This window comes from Nematostella vectensis, chromosome 14 (assembly GCF_932526225.1).
Source record: "Nematostella vectensis chromosome 14, jaNemVect1.1, whole genome shotgun sequence".
NCBI classification, from domain to species: domain Eukaryota; kingdom Metazoa; phylum Cnidaria; class Anthozoa; order Actiniaria; family Edwardsiidae; genus Nematostella; species Nematostella vectensis.
In genome coordinates this window covers 1,558,108-1,579,917 of record NC_064047.1, presented here as the reverse complement: position 1 = coordinate 1,579,917, position 21,810 = coordinate 1,558,108, and the positions used below count along the sequence as shown (strand labels likewise).

The 21,810-nt window shown below is 40.8% G+C and overlaps 2 protein-coding genes across 2 annotated transcripts in view; both read right to left on the bottom strand.

Moving 5' to 3' along the window:
• The window catches only part of LOC5518835 (cation-independent mannose-6-phosphate receptor), a 43,117-nt gene extending 32,076 nt beyond the window's left edge, over positions 1-11,041 (bottom strand). Inside the window, exons 1-8 of the mRNA XM_048721789.1 lie at positions 10,875-11,041; positions 10,474-10,747; positions 9,621-9,795; positions 7,107-7,387; positions 5,767-6,025; positions 4,733-5,434; positions 2,873-3,042; positions 1,717-1,887 (exon numbers count right to left, since the gene is read on the bottom strand). Coding sequence (XP_048577746.1) covers positions 1,717-1,887; positions 2,873-3,042; positions 4,733-5,434; positions 5,767-6,025; positions 7,107-7,387; positions 9,621-9,795; positions 10,474-10,747; positions 10,875-11,011 — 2,169 coding nt within the window. The 5' untranslated portion in view covers positions 11,012-11,041. The remainder of the gene's footprint in view (positions 1-1,716; positions 1,888-2,872; positions 3,043-4,732; positions 5,435-5,766; positions 6,026-7,106; positions 7,388-9,620; positions 9,796-10,473; positions 10,748-10,874) is intronic.
• A 7,417-nt stretch (positions 11,042-18,458) lies between these two features.
• On the bottom strand, positions 18,459-20,660 carry LOC5518793 (DELTA-alicitoxin-Pse2b). Its single transcript, XM_032363534.2, has 2 exons — positions 20,640-20,660; positions 18,459-20,346 (listed from the first exon to the last, which is right to left on the bottom strand). The coding sequence occupies exon 2, from the start codon at positions 20,343-20,345 to the stop codon at positions 18,930-18,932; it is 1,416 nt and encodes a 471-aa protein (XP_032219425.2). The 5' UTR covers position 20,346; positions 20,640-20,660; the 3' UTR covers positions 18,459-18,929.
• Between the last annotated feature and the right edge of the window lie 1,150 nt (positions 20,661-21,810).

The following is a 21,810-nucleotide window of genomic DNA, read 5'->3' as shown; positions in this document are numbered from 1 at the left end:
TGTATGCAAAATACGCTTCTCTTCCGCTTCTATCCGCTCGATATCAAACAAGGCAAAGCACACTTAACCACAAAGATTCCCCTTGATAAATATGCAAGTCTTGGCGTAGTAGATGATATGTACAGAAATGGTACTCCGTGGAACGTTACATAAATTTCTCTTCGTTCTTGTGGAGCACTCGCATTCTTATATATATAAAACAAAGTACAATATGATCTATTAAACAGCCTCTGTTAGCAGCAATTCTGTGATCCAAGCAAAGTATCGAGTGTGAAAAAGCATCCATTTCTATCGGCTTGTACAGTATATTTCGATAAACGTTGTCAGTGCAAATAGCGAATGGCAATTTGCAAATGGCAGTTCGAAGACCAATCAGTGCTTATGGGTATAACTATTTGTAAGGATAAAAATGACTAGTGGTTACATGTGAAATATTCACGAAAAGCAATTCTTTGTTGTACAAAACATTTTAAGGTATATTTCAATCCTTCAATGCATTGGGCTTCCTGGTGCTTTATAAAATGTAAAAAGACTCTTTCTATAAAATACCGCCCGTATTTTAGTATTTCACCTTCTCCTATATCCGTGTTGGGATAACCAAATTCAAACCATATGCCAGATCGCACGTTCATATGCCTCGCTTCGTTGGCTTTTTGGATCAGTTCACCGTCCTGGGCCATCGTGAAGGATTTTTAAAATCCTTCACGATTTCGAAATCGTTCACGATTTTTAAAATCCTTCACGATTTCGAAATCGTTCACGATTTTTAAAATCCTTCACGATTTGGAAATCCTTCACGATTACGAAATCGTTCACGTTTTTGTATTAGTCCGGCTTCACGACTTTTGAATTTGTGTGAAATTGTTGGATCAGTTCACCGTCCTGGGCCATCGTGAAGGATTTTCAAAATCGTGAAGGATTTAGAAATCCTTCACGATTTTTAAAATCCTTCACGATTTTTAAAATCCTTCACGATTTTTAAAATCCTTCACGATTTCTAAATCCTTCACGATTTTGAAAATCCTTCACGATGGCCCAGGACGGTGAACTGATCCAAGTCTTGCAGTTGTAGATGAAAGCTCTTTTCTTCCGTTTTCTTGTTTGAGAACCGTTTTGTTTATGCGCGATGGAGCTAAAGAATAAGATTTTTCCTCTACGATGGTATTTTTGGAGATAGACATATTACTGTATACTTTTAGGGTGGTTTTCTTGAGAGATACGGAGGTATGAAGATCATCAGTCCTTTTTACTGCGGAAAATAAATTATTTTTGTGCTTCTGTGAAATCTTGAAAATGGCGCCTTTGCGAGTGTGATCCTCTCGCTTACAAAAGCACTTGAGTTTGAACTTTTCTATCTGGTATATCTTGAAATAAAAAACATTTTGCACACCTCCTCTCCGGCAATGTGTGGAGATGGTGTGGTCCCGGAGTTTTCTAGCTCAGTCGTTTTTTTTTTTTTCTTAAAAGGTGTTCAACAGTCCATTCCTTAGCGTATTATAGACTATAGACAAGTAATATAATCGAAGAAATGATCTACATTTTAATCTTTATCTAGTAAACATTTGACGAGTCCCATGGTATTTCTTGATAGAAGCAATGTCATTTGAACTGACAACATATTTTGAAATAGGCGTATATCTAACCTGGGTTGTCCATTCAACCAATTTCTAACCACAGGAAGCCCAAGAGAGCACAATTCCAGCAGGGTTCCCATACCTGTTTATTATGTCGGCAAACGTCCCCGTCTTGGTATGTAAGCCTAATGATCCCATCGTAGTAATGAAGGCGTGAATTGGGTCGACCAATCAGATACGTGCTCTGCTTGCTCTGCTGACAGGCGCCGGCATTGATGCATTTCGTGTTAGAAATGTTGAAAGCCGAGCACACCTAAAATAAGATAGACACGAAAATACATATAAAAGCGAAACGTCCGCACACAATTAGCACCTTACAAATTTCGCACAGGCGTGTAGACAGGTAGCTTGTAATGTAGGCGTTTACCCGGTGTCTTTATAGCAAAAATTCAGCCTCGAGCGGTTCTTAGCCACCATCTTGGATTTGGGGGCAAAAATGATTCAATCAATACAGTATGGCGGCTACGAATCGCTCCAGGTTGGTATTTCGCCATAAAACATCGGGTAAACTGCATCGCAGGCTTGTAGGCAGGGCTTGCAGAGTAAGGGGGAGGGGGTACGCATGTGATACGGAACGATTATAATTTTAGGCGCTTTTTCCATAGGGAAAGAAGTACCGGTGGTGGCTGGCTTGAGAAAACATCTCGGTTATTTTACGCGAGTTTTTTGTATGTCTACAAACTCTCCGTTAGAAATGTGAATACTAGCTTGTCTGGGCCGGGTTCCTAGAAAGCACTGTCAGGGATAAATGCCCTTTTTCCCATTAAATGTCAAAGACAGCCGTGTTCAGCCCGTACCCAGGAGTTTTCTTGCGGGGGTTGCGAATTTCGAAAAAGTGGACCTTATTTTTCCGGGGGGGGGGGGGGGGGAGGGGGGAGTTCTTTGATAAAAATCTAACCAACTCCGAAAGAACAACTGCCTTTGCAGTATCTCCACGGGACGTTTATTGTCGGATTTGGCTACATACCAGAGTGATCTAGCTTGTAATTTTTAGTTTTGCCTACAAATAGCAGGTCTATTGGGAACCAAAGGTGGACTTTCGGCCGTTGTGGGGGGAGGGGGGGTTCACACCCCCTAAACCCCCCTGGGTATGGGCCTGGTGTTTATCCCTGGGTTTTTTCTAGGAACCGGTCCCAGAGCTGTAGCAGGACTCGAAACATAAGGGAGAACTGCATTTTTTTTGGAAATACTGGGGGGGGGGGGCGTGTGGGCCTACTGCTGCGCTGTATTTACAATACCTTAAGAAAGAATTCATAGCCAGAGCCTGTGCTGTTAGCTGTGAAGTAGGAGTTCTTGCTGAACGGAGGTTTAGCAGTCGAGAGGGGACTCAGGTCAAACACATAGCCTGCCTCTGGGTCTTGTACCTTACAGTTCTCACCAACGTTCACTCCCAAAGGGCACGCCACAGCTGTGTCACGCAAGAAAATGTCACGCAATATGTCACGTGTGTCACACAATAGTCACGTCTGGATCATTTATCGCGTGACGAATAGCAGAACGTGACGCAATAAAGACAAATACATACGTAACCAACAACGTTCACTCCCAAAGGGCAAGTCACAACTGTGTCACGCAAGAGTATGTCACGCAATATGTCATGTGTGTCACACAATAGTCACGCCTGAACCATTTATGGCGTGACGCATAGCAGAACGTGACGCAATACAGACATAAATACGTCATTAACAACATTCACTCCTTAAGGGCAAGCCACAGCTGTGTCATGCAAGAGTATGTCACACAATATGTCATGTGTGTCACACAATAGTCACGCCTGAATCGTTTATGGCGTGACGAATAGCAGAACGTGATGCCATACAGACATAAATACACCCACCTACGTAACCAACAACACTCACTCCTAAAGGGCAAGCCACAAACTATGTCAAGCGGCAGTCATAACATGTGTCCCACAGGATTGATAGTAGGTCATCATACATAAGTAGTTAAATAGCGTAGTTAAAATGACTTCTTAGTACTCATTTAGCAGTTAGTGCGTCATGTAAGACAACATGAACTGGCACCATCTCTCTCACCCCTAACCTAACCCTACTACATGAAGTACTGTACTCAATTACGGTTCTTACTAGACGTAATGACCAGATATCAAAGCCCCAAATGCATGACAAATAAAATAACGCAGGCCCGTACCCAGGGGGTGCCCCCCCCCCCCCCACAACAGGTGAAAGTCCCCTCTCAGTTCTCAATAAACGTGCTATTTGTAGAAACAAAACTACAAAGCATAAGTTAGATCCCTCTGGTTTGTCATTAAGCTACTGTGTAAGTCAGAGTGTAGCCAGATCCGACAATAAACGTCCCGTGGAGATACTACCTCTTCCCCCTACCCCACCTCCCGGAAAAATAAGGTCCACGTTTTCGGAATTCGCAGCCCCCAACCCCCCCCCCCCCCCCCCCCCCCCCAATAAAAATCCTGGGTACGGGCCTGCTACACACCAATGACAACAGTCATGGTTAATAGAGGAGACTGGTAAGGAGACGCGGCAAACTTTTCGCGTTGTTACGTAACATTGCCCTGCACAAGTCGAGCGTACAGAATAATATATGGAGTAAACGAAGAATCGTTTTTTTTTTTTGCATCGATACTGCTCGTCGATCTTTTCAAAACTCGTATAAATGTTGTCATGCTTGCCGTGTAAGCTCAGAGATTGTGCAGTAGAGCCCTGCTCTCATGAACATTCAACCCCGTTCGGTACTTGTACAAAACGTACATGGCTTTATAAAACTTATTTTCTAGGGCTGTACAGCTCAGGAAGTAATGCTGATAAAACATGCAAAGTGATAAAAACCAAAGATTAAAAGCAACTTAATAAAAATGGCAAAGTTTCAAATAAATCAATCAGCGATTTCTGCCCGAATAAGTATATTCATAAATTTCGCCCATATGTTTTCTTGTACTGTACTCTTGGCTTGTGCAGGGTTGTGATCACGGGACAGGGTGGTTTAACATCAGAGAGCGCCTATTGTTTACTTAAAAGTTCGCCAGATTTCCTAATTAGTCTCCTTTACTAACCATGCAAAAGGTCACACAAAAATGGAAGGAGCGTGGCCTTTAGCCAAAGCAAACATGAAGAATTTACCGGTTTTCCAAATGAATGTGAACTGACAGTTATCCTGCGAGTGACCCACGAGTACAGGGGGACTGGTCAGGTCACCGGGGTGACAAACAAAGGTGATAGTAGTAGTCCTTTTGATTCCATTCACACATTCGTCACCCTCCTTATAAACAAGCTTCACCGAATTGTCTGGATTAAGAACCGGTGGGTCACTGTATGTGCCCAAATTGTGTGCACCATCCTTGAGTATCATACAAGCCGATGAGCCAAGCTTGCAGCCTGACGTTCTATTGTCCTTACTGAGCTTTCCACACACATTGATGTAGAGTTGTTTTCCCGAGCTTCCAGATTCTCCATCGATTGCTAACCAATTTGGCTGGTCCACTCGAACGAGCTCAGACAAATCGAACCGTACACCATTATTATTCTCAACACGGCAGCCAGAACCTGTTCGTCTAGATGGAGCACATGCGTATTTAGTTTCCCATTCAAACAAATACAAACAGTACAATTCATTGCTGAATACAGGGAGTCCCTTATCAATGGAAGGGTTGCACTTGAAGGTGATGACAGTCTCACGTTTGAAGCCAGAATGGCACGTCTTGCCGCTCTTGTATGTGAGGGTGAGCTCGCCGTCTGCATAGCGAAGCTCTTGTTTGTAGTACACGCCAAGGGAAACGACTTGTCGAGAGTCCGGAATTATCTGACACACAGATGCATTTGTACCTGGGAAATGATCGAAAAGTGGATGCCTGTGTTATTCAAATTATTTTAAATACATATTTTTAAAAAGCATCTGCCCCCCCAACCCTCTAAAAAAGGAATAACCTAATACATGGCTTTAGAGCCTTGAAATTATCTTACCTTTAATCATCTTACTAGACCCCTTTCTAAAAAAACTGAAGTTTATAAGTTAGACATACTAATGTTTATATGCTCTACCTAGATAAAATCATGCATTCTTATATACACAGTCTGAACTGAAATAAGTTTTAAAACCAGGTTCACAGGGTATGTTTGTAGATCCACACACATTTAAGTATGTATTTAGTTCTTACCATCAGGTTCACATGGTATGTTTGTAGATCCACACACATTGATAAAGTAAGTATAGTTCTTTTTATCTGCTCCCAAATGATACACTTTGTAGTTAACCCCATCTTGCTTTAATGGTGTGAGGTCAAACTGGACAAGGTCGTTTGTCAGAACGCAACTGTTGTTAGACATGAGTGTCTCTTGCGGACATGCAAACTGAGTCTCCCAGAACACTTCATACAAGCAGTTCACTGAGGAGGTCATGATGGGTCCTCGCACACCCTGCAGATGCAACAACAAATGGAAGGTGACTGCTGAGCTAGGGTTTGTATGTTGAGTGCTGAGTGATGATTGCTGAGTGGGGGTGGGGTGGGGGAAGAGTGTAGGGTTGTTGAGTCCTAAATAAAGATTTTGTAGGGTTGTTGTGGCTGCATTGGGGTGTTGTAGGGTGTTGAGTGCTGTGCTGGGGTGTTGTAGCGGTGTAGGGTGCTGCATTGGGGTGTCTATGTTGAGGGCTAAGTATGGATGTTGAAGAGGATTGATTAATGAGTAGGGGTGATGTAGGGTTGCTGGCTGCTACATACTGTAAGTAGCGGTGTTGTTGGTTTGTTGTGGGCTGAGTTGGGGTCTGTATGTTGAGTCCTGAGTAGTTGCGTTGAGTGCTGAGTTAGGGTGTGTATGGTGAGGGCTGCGTAAGGGTGTTGTAGGGTTGTTGAGTGCTAAGTAGGGGTGTTGTAGCGGTGTTCAGTGTTGGGGTGTTGTAGCGGTGTTAAGTGCTGCATTAGGGTGTGTATGGTGAGGGCTGAGTAAGGGTGTTGTAGGGTTGTTGAGTGCTAAGTAGGGGTGTTGCAGGGTGTTGAGTGTTGAGGTGTTGTAGCAGTGTTAAGTGCTGCGCTGGGGTGTTGTAGCGGTGTTGGGTGCTGCGTTAGGGTGTGTATGGTGAGGGCTGAGTAAGGGTGTTGTAGGGTTGTTGAGTGCTAAGTAGGGGTGTTGCAGTGTGTTGAGTGTTGAGGTGTTGTAGCAGTGTTAAGTGCAGCGCTGGGGTGTTGTAGCGGTGTTGAGTGCTGCGTTAGGGTGTGTATGGTGAGGGCTGAGTAAGGGTGTTGTAGGGTTGTTGAGTGCTAAGTAGGGGTGTTGCAGTGTGTTGAGTGTTGGGGTGTTGTAGCAGTGTTAAGTGCTGCACTGGGGTGTTGTAGCGGTGTTGGGTGCTGCGTTGGGGTGTGTTTGTTGGGTGCTGAGCAGGTATGTTGTTGGAATGTTGAGACCTGGGTATGAATATTTGTATGAATTTTGAGTATTGAGTTGATGAACACCTCCAAAACATTGACTACTGCATACTTTTAGCTGCGCAATTTTCACTCACCGCTTGATGGAGCTCCTTAGGACAAGCCAAAGTTATCTTGGTAAAGGGCTTTCCTGGACATCCTGGTACCGTCTTAGACACGTTATACCATATCTCAATCTCATATTTGGATGTGGCCTTAGGCATTGAAGCAAGGGTGATGTCCCCTTTGCTAGCTGTGCCATTACATGCGGCGCTGCCAGCAGGACAGTGTTGGGTGTGGCCTGTTGTTGGGGTGATCTCTCGACAGATGTTGATATGGAAATCAAGCGAGGGATTGTCACTTGCAACTTGATGGCCACCTGAAGATGTGGTACATTGTTAGCGATATTTTTCTCAATCAATATATCAAATTAATATTAAAAAGGGGAAAGGACATAAAACAGTACCTGTACCCTGGATTTTTCTTTGGGGGTGTGAATCCAAAAAAGTGGACCTGATTTTCTTGGGGGGGGGATAAAAATCTGACCACCCCTGGGAGAACAAAAGCGCATTTTTTATGCCTTTGCAGTATCTCCACGGGATATTTATTGTCAGATTTGGCTATACATAGTGATGTAGCCTACTCTTTATAGTTTTGTCTACAAATAGCACTTCTGTTGAGAACCGAAAATGGACCTTTGGCCATTGATGAGGGGTCCTTTTGCACCAGCTGTACCTCACTGGGTACGGCCTGCAAAAGCCCACTTGTGAGATCACGATATTTTGTTTATATTTTTTGTAAAAATAACATCTTATCATTATGGAAAAAGGTATAAATCAACATAAGGTTGAAAAGGTGGTCGGACATTTCTGTCAGTGCATCTTCACTGTTTCACATAAGCGTTCAACAAACCTTTTTAACCTTGTATTGATTTATACCTCGCTTAGACCACACCAACACATACTATCTAGTTTTTCTACAGCCTGTTTGTAGTCTTTCTAGTTATACTATTATGAAAAAAAATAATATAATCCTTAAAATAATTTATGGCAATGGGGTGGCAATGGGGTGGAAATGTTTTATTGAGTAGAATGGTAGAATTTCACAGGGATTGAAGAGTATTTCGTTCGCTTCTAAAATTTATATGCTGTATACAGTACAAGTCTAGAGTAACCTAAACTCCACTCATGAGTGTCGAGTCCTCATTAGCACTTTCACCCCTCCAAACTCACACTTTTAATTAGGCAATCTAGAACTAAGCCACTTGCCACTTGCAGAAATCATACCGCTCACACTTTTAGCGACTTTGAAGGTTTAAGAATGATCACTCAAACATGGAGATCTCAAGAAAACAGCGATGAAGACATTTTCTTTGTAGACCTCAGCTTTCCGTCAAGTTAGAACTTGCTTTTAGATGATCTCTGGTCAATCCAATGTTGAAAGCTTATCTTATTGTCTTATTATCATTTCATATTATCAAACACTGAAATCAAGCTTGTGAATATTCGTCTATACTCTTGAGCCAATCTCAAGTTGAATATGCATTCTCGAGTACTCGTGAGTGGAGTTTATGTTATTCTAGACCTGTACTGTTTCTCATTATCCTTCACATCATCTTACAGTACCTTCCCTGCTAGCAGAGGCCTCTTTTCTCTGTATTTCGCTGGGCTGGTGTGCTGGGCCTAACCTGTTTTCGTTGCATGCGTGAGTGTTTCTAAGCAACCACATGACATGCCAAAACCTGTACCATCGCGCGAAAGCTATCCATATGCTTTGCAAAGGTTTTGTCGCGAATTATGGATCAAACTCCAGTTAGTTCTCCTCTTCAAAAAAAGAAAACAATCACCTAAAACGTCACTGGAAAGACTGAACAGCAAAGCAGCAAAGACGAGTTATGTCTTGTTTGTGGGATAAATTTCAAGACATGTGGGCAGGCGAGTTTCTTTAATGCAAATATTGCACAGTTGGACTCGAAGAAAATGTTACCAAACTTTTTGGTAAACTTAGATCAGCTTAATCCAGAAGAATATGCAAAAGCTGTAAACAGAAGATTGTCTCGGTAGTCAAAAGAGAGAAAATTCTAAATGAAGATTAAATGGCTTCTTTTATAATTTGTTGTGTGATATTTCTATGGAGGAGGCTGTTTCGAATGTGGGCTTATTATTCCGCAGCTGATATACACTTAACACGCATGCGCTAGTTATTGTGGGCTCAAATAGTGGCCAGTAAAAATGAAGGGAGCATGCGCTCTGGATCTCCCCATCCATGATCGCGGACGGCAGTTTGATTAAACAAAGTTTCAACCCATGGTAGAGGTCTCTTTTTATTGTGAATGCCAGCACAGTGAAATACAGAGAAAAGAGGCCTCTGCTAGCAGGGAACACAGTACCTTACCTTACCTTACCTTACCTTATAAGTATTTTACATATCACCAAACAGGGATCAACTTTTACAGTATGCTGTATTCTGATCATAAACTTAATGTAACCATGTTTAGAGATTAGAGTAAAAGAAATCAGGAAAAAAAACTTTTTTCATTTTTCAGTCAACATAATGTGTAAAGTTTGTATACACAAAATGAACGTAAAGTTTGTATACACAACTGTATGTACCTTTAGTCTTAATAAGTGGCGTCAAGTCCCTTTTCTTGCCATCAAGGGGGCTGTAGAAGGAACATGGTACCTCTGCCGCAGTAGGTGGAATATTGCATGCTTGATTTGTTATGAACTCAAATATGTACACACAATCCTTGTCTGTTGTATAGTGATCTATCAGTTCAGGATATCCCTGAAAGGTTCACATAATAGTTGTTAGCACTAAATACAAGCAATAAATGCACAATCATTGTATTAAAATGTATGTACACAGTTAAAGTTGAATGGAAGAACACAATTTTTCAAAGACAAATTTTTTTATGATATAAAAGTTTTGCCTAAGGGCCCAACTGAAGGGGGGTAATGAACGGCTGAAAAATCCACTGAGAATTAAGACAAACAAGACGAGTAGAGAAAGAAAAAAGAGAAAATGGTCCATTCAATTGGTGACCAGTGCCCCTCCCACCCTTCCTTCTCCAAATTTGGACCATTGATATGTGTCTGTATTGGAAAAAGGCTAGACATACTTATAAAAAAAACATGTTGTTAAATAAAGTATTACAGAAGCATTAAGGTCATCATGTATAGGAATAGCTCTTAAAAGTTTTTATGTTTTTTGTTTCATTGGACTGTAATTTAATGAATGCAGGAATGAATGGATGAATGCGGCAAAATGATGAAAAGTTCAAGCCGATAGAGACCTATCACATTTCAATTATTCAGTCATATTTGGAAACCAATAAAATTTCTACAAGAGTACTAAAAGTTTAGAGATTTAGTAACATTTCAAAACAACAGATTATCATCATCCAAGTGTTCAAAATACTGTATTATCCAAGGATATTCATCATCATCATCACAACAAACCTACCATGTATTTTCCACATCGCATGAGAATTCTAGACGTCACCCCTCCTTGTGATTTATCTTCGCACTTTCCATCTTTATTCGTGAATTCTATTGAATATCCCGCGTTGTCTCCGAACAATTCTTTCGTGGTCTTCGAGAAGAGTCCCAAATTAAAACCATTGTCGGCACTGCCTCGGAGCTTACAGATCGCTGCCCCTCTACAATCAGTGGGTTTCAGGAGCTGATCGCATAGATCAATCATGTATGTGTGTCCATCTGATCTATATTCCCAAACCCTAGAAAAAAAATCACAAAGAACGATTGCATAAATATACTTAATTAAAGTTATTTCTGAAAGTTTCACTTCCTCCATTCGGAATACTTGAAAACAAATGCAGACATACAATCCTAATAGAAATATACCTTCTGATTATTGTAAATTTCTTGTCGCCTACTTGGTGGGTACACGTTGGTAAGAGAGAAGCTTGGCTGTAACTTAAAAGTTTAGAAAGAAAAGTTGAAAACAACAGAAATATGACTTTTGCAGCCTCGGCCGCCATCTTGGATCTCGCACTTTGTGACTTCTGCGCATGTCCAAAGATGGAGTTACGTCACGCGGTTATTTTGAAATTTCACGTGACTGTCACCTTGCGTCTCGTTCGATAAAAAGCCAGGCAACTCGTCCCCCCCCCCCCCCCCCCCCCCCCCCCCCCATACAGCTACACTTTGACTAGGAACATATGTGGGGGAATTCGAGTTATCTTCTTTACTTCTTTCTCACTGGACTAATAGTAGGATATATAAGGAAATAACTCATTAGAAATTCAGTCTCATTTGAGATCACAAGCTTGGAGGTTGTGTTGCTGCGACATTAGAGAGCTTAAGAGCAAGTCAAAACGAACGGCATCAAAAACGGCGCGCGTGCTTACGAATTGCTGAAAAACGGCGTCATCCCCTTAATAAACTGCAACTGCCCGTATCCTTGATGCTAGAATGACATTTTCGATGGTATTTATTTGTGCAAATAGGGTGGTTTTTTTCGGTTTCATGCAAAAAAATAGCGGCAAACAACAAGATGTAAATGCCAAAGCGCGGGGGTAGGGTGAGTAAAAATGCTCACGCGCAGTGGTGGAGTGGTGGTTATTAAAAATAGCCAGATTCGGAATCGACATGGCGCGCGGGTAATACCAAAGTGTCCCTCTCTTATCTTATACTCTCTTGGTTTAACTGAGCCGCTAAGGAGAGCACAGGTATCCCAAGCTCACATAATATAATAATAATAATAATAACTTTATTTACAGAGGGTGGCACTTAATAGTGTAATACACTAGTAAACTTGTGGCCCTCAAAACTCATACATACAAATAATACAATATAAAATATATATATATATATATATATATATATATAAAATCTCTATTTACAATACAAATTATAAAAATACTATTCCCACCCAGACCAAAAGGAGAAAGATTAAATAAAGAAAATAAAATATGAGTTAATTCGAAATATTAAAATGATTTAAAAGTAATTGTTCATTAAGATATTTATGACGGAGAGCGTTCTTAAAAGAGCTTATATTAGGCAGTTTCTTTATGCTGGCTTCTAAATTGTTCCATTTATGGATGGCATTTACTGTAAACGTTTTCCCACCTTCGGTTTTTCTAGTATACTTTGGAGTTATAAAATTCAGTCCTGAGAAACGAGTATTTCTATTATGAAGTGTATTGTTCAGCTTAAGAGTTTCAATTAGATATTCGGGCACCATCAGTTGTAGCCTTTTAAAGAGAATAGAACACATTGAGATGTGATTGTCCAGATAGAAAGGCAGCCATTGAAGTCTATTAAACAACGGTACTGAGGGTGCTCTGGGTTCAGCGTTGAGTATTAGACGTGCAGCTCTTTTTTGTAGAATTAGAAATCTTGACAAACAATCCTTAGTTGATGCTGTTTGCCAAACAGTCCCAGCATAGTTAAACAAAGGTTTGATCATGGCATTATAGAAATTTGTTCTTTGTTTGATGGGTAGACAACCTTTGATCTTATTTAGTACGCCGATTCTTCCTGCAATTTTCTTGTATGTCCTTTCAGCGTGATCCGAAAAGGTCAATTTACTGTCCACATCCAGTCCAAGGAGTCTTACTGATTCCACTGATTCAAGGGTGTTTCCATTAGATGTCGAAATGGATAATTTACTGTGTGGTGCTTTCTCTCCAAGGCGTTTACCAGTCACAAGTAGTGATTTTGACTTCGTCTCATTTATTGGAAGTTTGTTGCAATTGGTCCATACTTCCACATCCCTCATCACTGAATTAAGAGTGTTCTCTAAATTGGAAGTATTATTGACATCGGTTGAAAACGAGATAGTAGTATCATCCGCATAAAGATCTATCTTCACTTTAGGTGAACTAATATGAAAAGGAAGATCGTTGATGAATAAAACAAAAAGCAAAGGGCCAAGAATGCTTCCTTGAGGAACTCCATGTTGTATAACAGAAAGATCTGAGTCCACGCCGTCAATAGAAACAAATTGTCGCCTTCCCCGTAGATAGGATTCAAACCATGACGTAGTGTTCTTGTCTAAACCATAGGCTTTCAGCTTTGACATCAAGATAATATGGTCAACCATGTCAAAAGCCTTTCGATAATCAATAAGGAGCATACCACTTACACAGTTCTTATCCAATTGAAAGAGGAGATTATCTACTACTTTAATTAATGCTGTCTCAGTTCCATGATGCCTGCGGAACCCAGATTGACTTGCATATAATAATTTGTTTTCGACAAGATAATCATAAAAATGATTGTGAACATGTCTCTCAAGAAGCTTAGACAGGATGGGCAAGACGGATATAGGGCGGTAGTTACTCTTGTCCATATGATCACCAGATTTATATAAAGGGGTAACTTTGGCCGTTTTCCATCGTTTTGGAAACTCGGAACTTTCGATAGAGTAGTTCATCAGCTTTGAAATTGAGGGTGCAATAATAGGTGCCGCCAGCTTAAGAATCTTTGCACTGAATTTATCGATACCCATAGCTTTCCTTAAGTTCAAAGTTTGAAGACAATTAATTGTAAAACCAATAGGGATTCGCGGTATCGAGAAAACAGTTTCAGGGTCCTTTCTGGAAAGTACAAAGTGCTCCAGCTTTGAGATGTCAAACGGTACACTTGGTAGTAGATTTCTCAAGCTATCAGCAATGGATGTAATAGCTTGAGAAATCTACTACCAAGTGTATGTGATCCCACTATTAGTTTGTATTAGTTGTATACATGGCCGCGCAAGAGTAAGAAAACAAACTAGGAGAACGATTTCGCGAATTCGCCGATAAAAAACTGGCTTTTCATTCTACTATGACATAAAATCTTAAAAATCTCAATATAATTCGTACTTGATTCTTGTGCTTTCAATGTGTTGGATGAAATTCTAAGCTATTTGGGCGGCTGGCCTGATCACATACTGTGAGCATGATGGGGAACCTGTGGTTTCCGCACATCTTTTGTTAGTGAGCAATATACACACTTTATGTATTTTCCCTTGATCTTGGTATCAAACTATCAACATTTAGAGACAGCTGTTACACTTTGGGTTAATGTTTATGGAAACGTTTATTTTATTTTTCGGAGCGTCTTTTTAACAATTTTTGTATTTTGGAGTAACTTTTGTCATTGGTGAACCATTTTAAAGCGCAAGAGAACGCAACTGCGTGATTATTTTTGCGCTTATGTTTGACCGATTCACACTTGTCTTGCGCTTTTGTTTGCGCTTACGCTTGCGCTTACGTCCTAGTGAGTACCAACCTTTAGGGCAAGTCCCATAATATTGGATCAAACATCTTCAAACTCCAAAAATTCATTTTGAAGCGTTTCGTATTGGACAGCACTAAAATTGTTTCCATAACGGCACCAATAAAAAATCACCTAAACGTTTAATAACTCCATTTAGTTTGATGATGAAGAATGCGGTTTTGCGAGGAAATTGTCGACAAACGTTTATGGAAAATCGCATTCAACCCAGGTTTTAGGCTTATACTAATAAATGGTTTTATCATTCTTGTCACATATGAAGACGGCTGCTGGCGGGATAGGAAAATGCGAAGAAAAAATAATAATGGTAATATTGAAAACCATTAAGTTTCAGTCCGCCAACTTCACAGCTAGATTAAATATTCATGACCTGAAATGGGGCACTGCACGATAAAAGAAAAAGAAAATGCAATTTTGAAATTGAAAAGATATCATCTGTGCGCTTTTTAATATTGTGTATGCAAAGCTGGAGTACGATTTATAGGGCATTATTGTGCAATTAACGGGCTAAAATGCTTTTTTGAATAAAATTAGATTTTACTAATTTTTAATGCCCTATATAGTCGCTCGGGCTAAGATGAACCTGAGTCGGGCCAAAAACATATTTAAACGCGCGAACCTCAATTATATTGTTATAGTATTATAGGCTGGCCGCAGCTGTCTGGTTGCGAGACTATAGACAACTGCTTGTGCGCGCTCGCCCCAGGCTCTTTTAGAAAAACGACAAACACTGATTGGTATTTTGGGCAGGTTTCCCATTGGCGCCATTGGTGTTCGCTGAATCTCAGTACATCATGGCGTGTTTTTGCTTACCCTCTTTTTTCATATAAGAACCGTTTTTATAAGAACGTCAAGCCTGAGATCTCACCAAATTTTAAGAACATGCTTAGAACATAACCAGGCTCAGATAGCAGAAAAACTTTCTTTTTTAGTCCTGATGCGTTCTAAAATACAGAATCAAATTGTGCTCATAGTAGCAACCTTATTGTTGCTATTGATCATTAGTGTAATTCTCTTCCTTATAATTAATTGGTTTTTTATATTCTTATATACACTAAAATTTAAGAACATTAAGAACATATTCAGCCTTAAAATGTCCCAAAAATAAGAACGGCCCAGCCTCAACAGAAAATTCGACGTTCTTATAAAAAAAAAGAGTGTATTTCCGGTATCTATCCGTTTCTCGGATACTCTCAATACAAAAACTTCTTTGCGACCAAAATTCTTGTTCAATCCTATAGAACAAGCAGGGCCGTAGGAAGGGGTGGGGTACTTGGAGTCTATCATCATGTGCTTGATAGACGGAATGTCAAATTTAGTAAGGTGCAGGGAAGAGTTTCTAATGACTTAATCCGCGATAATCCGAGGTGTCTTGTGACCTCCCCTCCCCTCCCCCCCAACACACACACACACACCTAAAGAGCGTGATATCCTAGTTCATGAAAATCTAGTAGTTGCTGTCACTTAAGCGCTTGCTTTTATGCAATTTTGTCTTCGTGGAGCTCAAATGGTAGAATGAGTTTGCAGCGCGCAAACTACCCTGGTTCCAGGGCCTCAAACATCTCTCTTTTTTTAGTGGCCAGCGAGGTAAAGACATCTCAACCTCTGGTACTCTCTGGTACGCGCAAACAATCATTTGCTACAATTATGCTTCCTCTCCAAAGAATACAAACGGCATGATTTTTGAAAATGAATGTCAAGATCCTTCTTTAATGTAACAGTTGAAAAATTTTGGGTCACTACCAGTTAAAATGTGTATGCTTTTATTTTGATATCTCAAGCCAATAAAGCAGGTGCAGTTTACAAAATCCAATCAAATAATGTTAAAATGAATTTCAAAACTTTCGCTGCATGTGATTTTCAAATGAAAATTTATAAAAGTGAATTCCTGCGTATTTTCTCAAAAAACCAGCAAACAAACCTGATAGGAAGAAAAAAACATTTTTAATACTCGTGTCATGGAAATCGTAAATGATAGCCTCACTTGCTAGCTTTCGTTTGGAATTTTTGGTCAGAGTCATTGAACCGAGCATTTGATCCAGACATCCACATCAAGTTACCTGCAAAGCTAAACAATTATAACGCTAACGCCGTTCTAACGAATAATCAAATATCAAATTATAGCGAGCATTTCGTTTTTTAATCTACTACACAGTTTATTCCAACCTCCTACAAAGCAGCCATAAACTAATGTCAACTTATGGCATTAACATGGTTTAATTTTTAATACAAAAGGGAAAGGCTACACCTTATGCTCTCAGTGGACTTCAAAATCCATCGCGCAAACAACAGAAGATGAAAAATCTGTTGCTTATCGCTTTAGTCGCCGAGTTTCACTTGGTGTTGTGCTCTCACTCACCGGCCGGACGGCTCATCCGATGTGAAAAAGTCAAGACGGGAGCTCTAAGAATGCTTTGCAGCGGACCATGTAAAACTTTCTACTGTCCGTATATCGGACAAAGAAATGACGGCGACTCCATCTCGCATTATTGCTTTTGCGCCGAAAACGAAGACTTCCCGGGATTTCAGCACTTCAACGGAAAGAATGAGTTCAGCTTTGACGGCTGGCGGGAGATAGAAGAAAAGGTTACGAAGAAATCAGATGAGGGAGATATTATATCGACAGCAGTTATTTCCTCCATTCCAAAAGCGACATCTCTTGACACATCATCATTCGTGTCGTCTATCGAAACTTCCGCCTCTTCCCAAATCCAAACCGAAATATCGACATCTGTGCTGACAAGCGATGTTATCGTCTGCAAATCAAAGGCTGCCGGAATCAGTGATAGTTGGTGCCAAGATGAGTGCGATTTCTCTGGGTCACCTACTTGCCACCTTGATTCCTGCACCTGCAACATCCGCGGTGTGGAGTTGCCTGCTTCCGGTGCTGCTTCCATCTGCACGGCCAACACTTACGGGCAATCAGTCGAAATAACAGACATTGCCTGTCAAGATAACTGCCAAGACCAAGGGCAATGTTTGTTTAAAGTTTGTGATTGTAAATGATCGCCTACACTTTGTTAAGGAGGGCAAGATTTCTTTAGTCTACTATAGTAGCGGCTTATTCCAAAACATGTAAAAAACGTTTCGTGTTAGGTATAAAATTGTAAGGAAAATCCATACAAAAGCAAAAATAAAATGTAGTTGAAAAGAATCATCTGTGCTTTGGGTACTGTCGCGTATGCAAAAATGTAAAAAGTTGGTCTTTGGGGAGTGTCTTTCTAACTCGTATGTTGTCTTATGTTTTGGTCTTTGGAGAGTGGCTTTCTTACTCGTATGTTGTCTTATGTTTTGGTCTTTGGGGAGTAAGTTTCTAACTCGTATGTTGTCTTATGTTTTGGTCTTTGGGGAGTGCCTTTCTAACTCGTATGTTGTCTTATGTTTTGGTCTTTGGGGAGTGCCTTTCTAACTCGTATGTTGTCTTATGTTTTGGTCTTTGGGGAGTGTCTTTCTAACTCGTATGTTGTCTTATGTTTTGGTCTTTTGGGAGTGCCTTTCTTACTCGTATGTTGTCTTATGTTTTGGTCTTTGGGGAGTGTCTTTCTAACTCGTATGTTGTCTTATGTTTTGGTCTTTGGGGAGTGTCTTTCTAACTCGTATGCTGTCTTATGTTTTGGTCTTTGGGGAGTGTCTTTCTAACTCGTTTGTTGTCTTATGTTTTGGTCGCACTCGGGTGTCACCATCAGGCGCGTACACAGGGGGGGGGGGGGGGGGGGGGGAGGTACGCAGGGTGCACCTCCTAAAAAGTAGGTCATTTCTTATTAAAGGATCGTCGAATACGATCCTTTTTTCCGTATGATTCCTATGACTGCGCACCCTGCCTCAGTCAATCCTCGGAACGCTCTGACCTTATTTAGCTTTTTTGCTCTTTTGGCCCTAATGTGATGTTTATTCCATTGCAACTAGAATTGAACGCTGATTGCGAACGCATATTTTTCCATCCCCTTGTCTTAGTCGTCGTCGTCGCCCCTTGCTTAAGTTCCCAAATGCCTGATCACTAACCGACTGTTTTCTTGGTTTCCGTCATACCTCAATGGATAAAAGATATGTTATTCTCTTACTGCACACAGGTTTACCTTGTTGGTTCTGTTAGTATTCTGGACTGTGGTCGAGTTTAATCATGGGAGTTGGTATAATAGATCTGTAGATAGGATCAGTAATGATAATGCATAATAGGAAAAATAGTAATGATGACGGGGATAATAATTATTATCGTTTATTTGACACCTGTCACCTGTCAATAGAATTAATGGTACAGTAAAGGATAAAGGAACATAGAAATAAGGATATTTGCTGAAGCTACAAGAAATACATGAGCACATTCACAAACTCTGAAGGTTTTTGCTAATTGCGATAAGGGGTTGGTTGTGCCTCATCACTTCGTCAAGGCCTCTGGGGTACGCAGATAGGTTAGGTTGTAGGAACTCGAAAATATTTAGGCCACGTTTACGCTTTTGCGGATGAGATGGGGGTGATGGTGCTTCGTCAATAACTCGAGGTCTTGCGGGTTGTAAATAGGGTAGGGTGCGGGTAGGTGGGTACCTGAGGCCGCTTCGGCCACTCCTGCCTTTAGGATGAGATCGGTGTGGCGGTGCCCTGTTACTACGTAGATGTCTTTGTGGGGAGTTAAGATGTTGTTGTGAATTCAGGTGACATAATGGTGATGGTACTTCAATGAGAGTCGACATCTTCATCGTCTTCTCCTGATCCACTGAGCTCTTCGTTGTCTTCAGGTTCGTCTTTTAATCCATTACTCATCCAGATAACGGACCATCCAGGCTTTTTTAAGCACTTGCATTTGAAAGACCTGTACTTGTATTCACACCCCGGTGCCTGAGTTATCCATTCGTACCCTTTGTAGTTATACGCTATCTTTCTAATCGTGCCATCCGCACGCCTTTCAAGCATGTTACCAAAGCAAGTCTTCCCGTCACATTTGCATCCTTCGAAGGCCTGGTAACTGCAGTCGCTGTCTTTGTTACATCCGGGTTCTAGTAGTAGACATTGGTACATTGGGTTTCCTTTTGATGCATAAGGGGCGAGCGCAAACTTGGTGGTAACTATGTCATAAATACCCATCTGTTTGCATCCAAAGGCCAGAAATCCCTTGAAAAACTGCTCGAGGTTGCGTACTTTGGCCTGGTACTCCGTGCCGTAGAACTTTCCACTCAGCAAGTTCCAGATAGAAGTGAAGCTGTACTGGACTGGAGTCGGAGTTTCTCTTCCTTTCTCCAGGAATTTCTCTACCAGGGACGGGTCTCGTTTGTGTAGAAGCTTAGCCCTCGTTTCAGCTGTCCCACCGCGAACAACGACCTTATCATTCATATGAAACCTTGAAGCCTTTTCGATATCCTCAGAAGTGGTCCCGGCGCATACACTTGCGTTAATATTCCCCTTCAGATACTTCAAAGCTTCTGGACCCAGAAACGAAAGGCATGCCTTGATCTTGAAATCCTCTCGAGTGTGTGCAGAACCGGATCTTGAGAAAGCATAGCTGTAGATACTTGCACCGTATGTGATCCCTGTGACGATATGGGTGCCATAGGTCTTGATAAAGTGGCTGTAGTCTTTCCATGATTGTGAGTCTTCGGGATGTGGGATTTCATTCGGGAGTTTCTTAAAATCATTCAGGAACTCGTCCTTGAAGTCGACTTCATTCAGGCAATCCTTACTTAGAGTTTTACTCATGCTGTGGTCACTCACACGCAAAACTGTTCCTTCGATGGATTGGTTCGTAGCGGTCATGCTGTTTGTGACTGCGTCCAACGAAGTCTTGAAGGTGAATGTACCGGCCAACTCTGCATCGATCTTGACATTTGTATTAAGAAAGTTGTAAACTTGTCTTATGTTCATAAAGTGGATTGTATCTCTTGTACTTTGGCTTTTTCCAGTCCAGGTCTTGACGCACTTTCCAGGGAAGGATTTTGCTATTGTTGCACCAGATGGGGCAAGTTGCTTAGATAGAAGGTCGAGTTTTGGCAAGTTGAAGCACTGACCAAGCGGCCCGACATCTTGGACTACCGGCCTTGTATCTGGTTCAGCACGGGTCACTCCAAGCAGCAGTAGAAGAACTGCTACGGTAAACATACTACAACGAAAAGGTACCATATTTGAATCACTCGTACAGTTGTTGAGTGAACAGGCAAAATGTGATAAACATGATACCGATGTAGATAGCGATATCGAAGAAGACGAAGATAAAGAAGAATAAGGAAAAGAAGGAAAGAAAAGGAAAAAGAAGAAATGAAGAAAAGAACAAAAAGCAAAGAATAGGAAGGGAAAAAGAGGAGTTTTTTATGCACAAAAAGGAAGATAAAGCGGAAAAAGAAATCAAAATTGAGCTGATAATGATAGCGAAAAGATACTGGATAGTATGCGAACCTGCTCTCGAAATGTAAACGGACAAGTTCTGGTGCACCGCATGCATATCATAAGACCTTATCACAATACAAAAAGTTTATCCTAGCCTGCGTAGCGGGTCAAGGGAGGTGGAAGAGGCCGAGTTCTCTCTCAGCTACGCAGGCTATGGTTATCATAAAAGGAAATTCGGTCTTACCTTGGAGCCATCTAGTAGGCTATGCATGGTATCGCATGACCCTCTACGTTTTATTGCTCTTTATGAGATGAAATATTAATAAATGGCGCAGATCCATTTAGCACTTAATATAGTTTTACAACCTTCTTTAAATGATTTAGAGAAGGCGACAGATCTAACCAAACTGCAAAACACAGTAGCCGTTACCGTAAAATAAACCAAAACATTGTCGAATATCATTGCTAGGGATATTCTTTCACAGCTTTTTACGTTAAGCTACCGACGCGAATTCATGTTATACGTAACAGGTCCTGTTTGCAGGTTTTGGGTAACACAAAAAGCCAATAATACGTACATCATGGTTTCTCCTAAAAAAAATACCAAGATAAAAAAAGCGCAGAATTTTTAAAAAGTAACTTGGGGATATTTTTCTGAGAAATATAAAAAGATATCGGCCTCTTGCGTAATTTTTACCTGTAAATTATGGTTACGCCCATGATGCGGGCGAAGGGGCTGGGAGCACGTCAACATTAATGTTACTTGTACACAAATAAGTCATGGCGTGCCTTAATTAATGTCACAAAGTGATGCACAAGATATTGTTTAAGGCCAAAAATAATTTATAGGAGAGAAGGTTATCCAAAGAAGGTTATTGCCTTCTTGCGATAGAAAGATTGAAAAAAAAAAAAAGGTTTATTGGCTTCTTGCGATAGGAAAATTGAAAAAAAAAAAGGTTCATTGGCTTGTTGTGGCACCGGTACCACAGACCATAACACTTTCCATAAGATGTATAGACCAACCCGTGTTAATAATCCTGTCACCTGTGCTTTGTTGATTATTGTTCTTTGACAGAAATATTTGTATTTATGGAGATCAAGCAGGATCTGCGTACTGAAATATAAACTTAACATTTTGTAAATTTATTTGATTTGTCGCTTTAGGCACAGAAAGCAAATGTCCGCTTTGCAATGCAATGAATACACTAGGCATAATTAGCGTGACGTGATCAGGCAGAAT

Coding starts and splice junctions, on each gene's coding strand:
- LOC5518793 (XM_032363534.2), bottom strand. CDS start 20,345: ATGTTTACCGTAGCAGTTCTTCTACTGCTGCTTGGAGTGACCCGTGCT.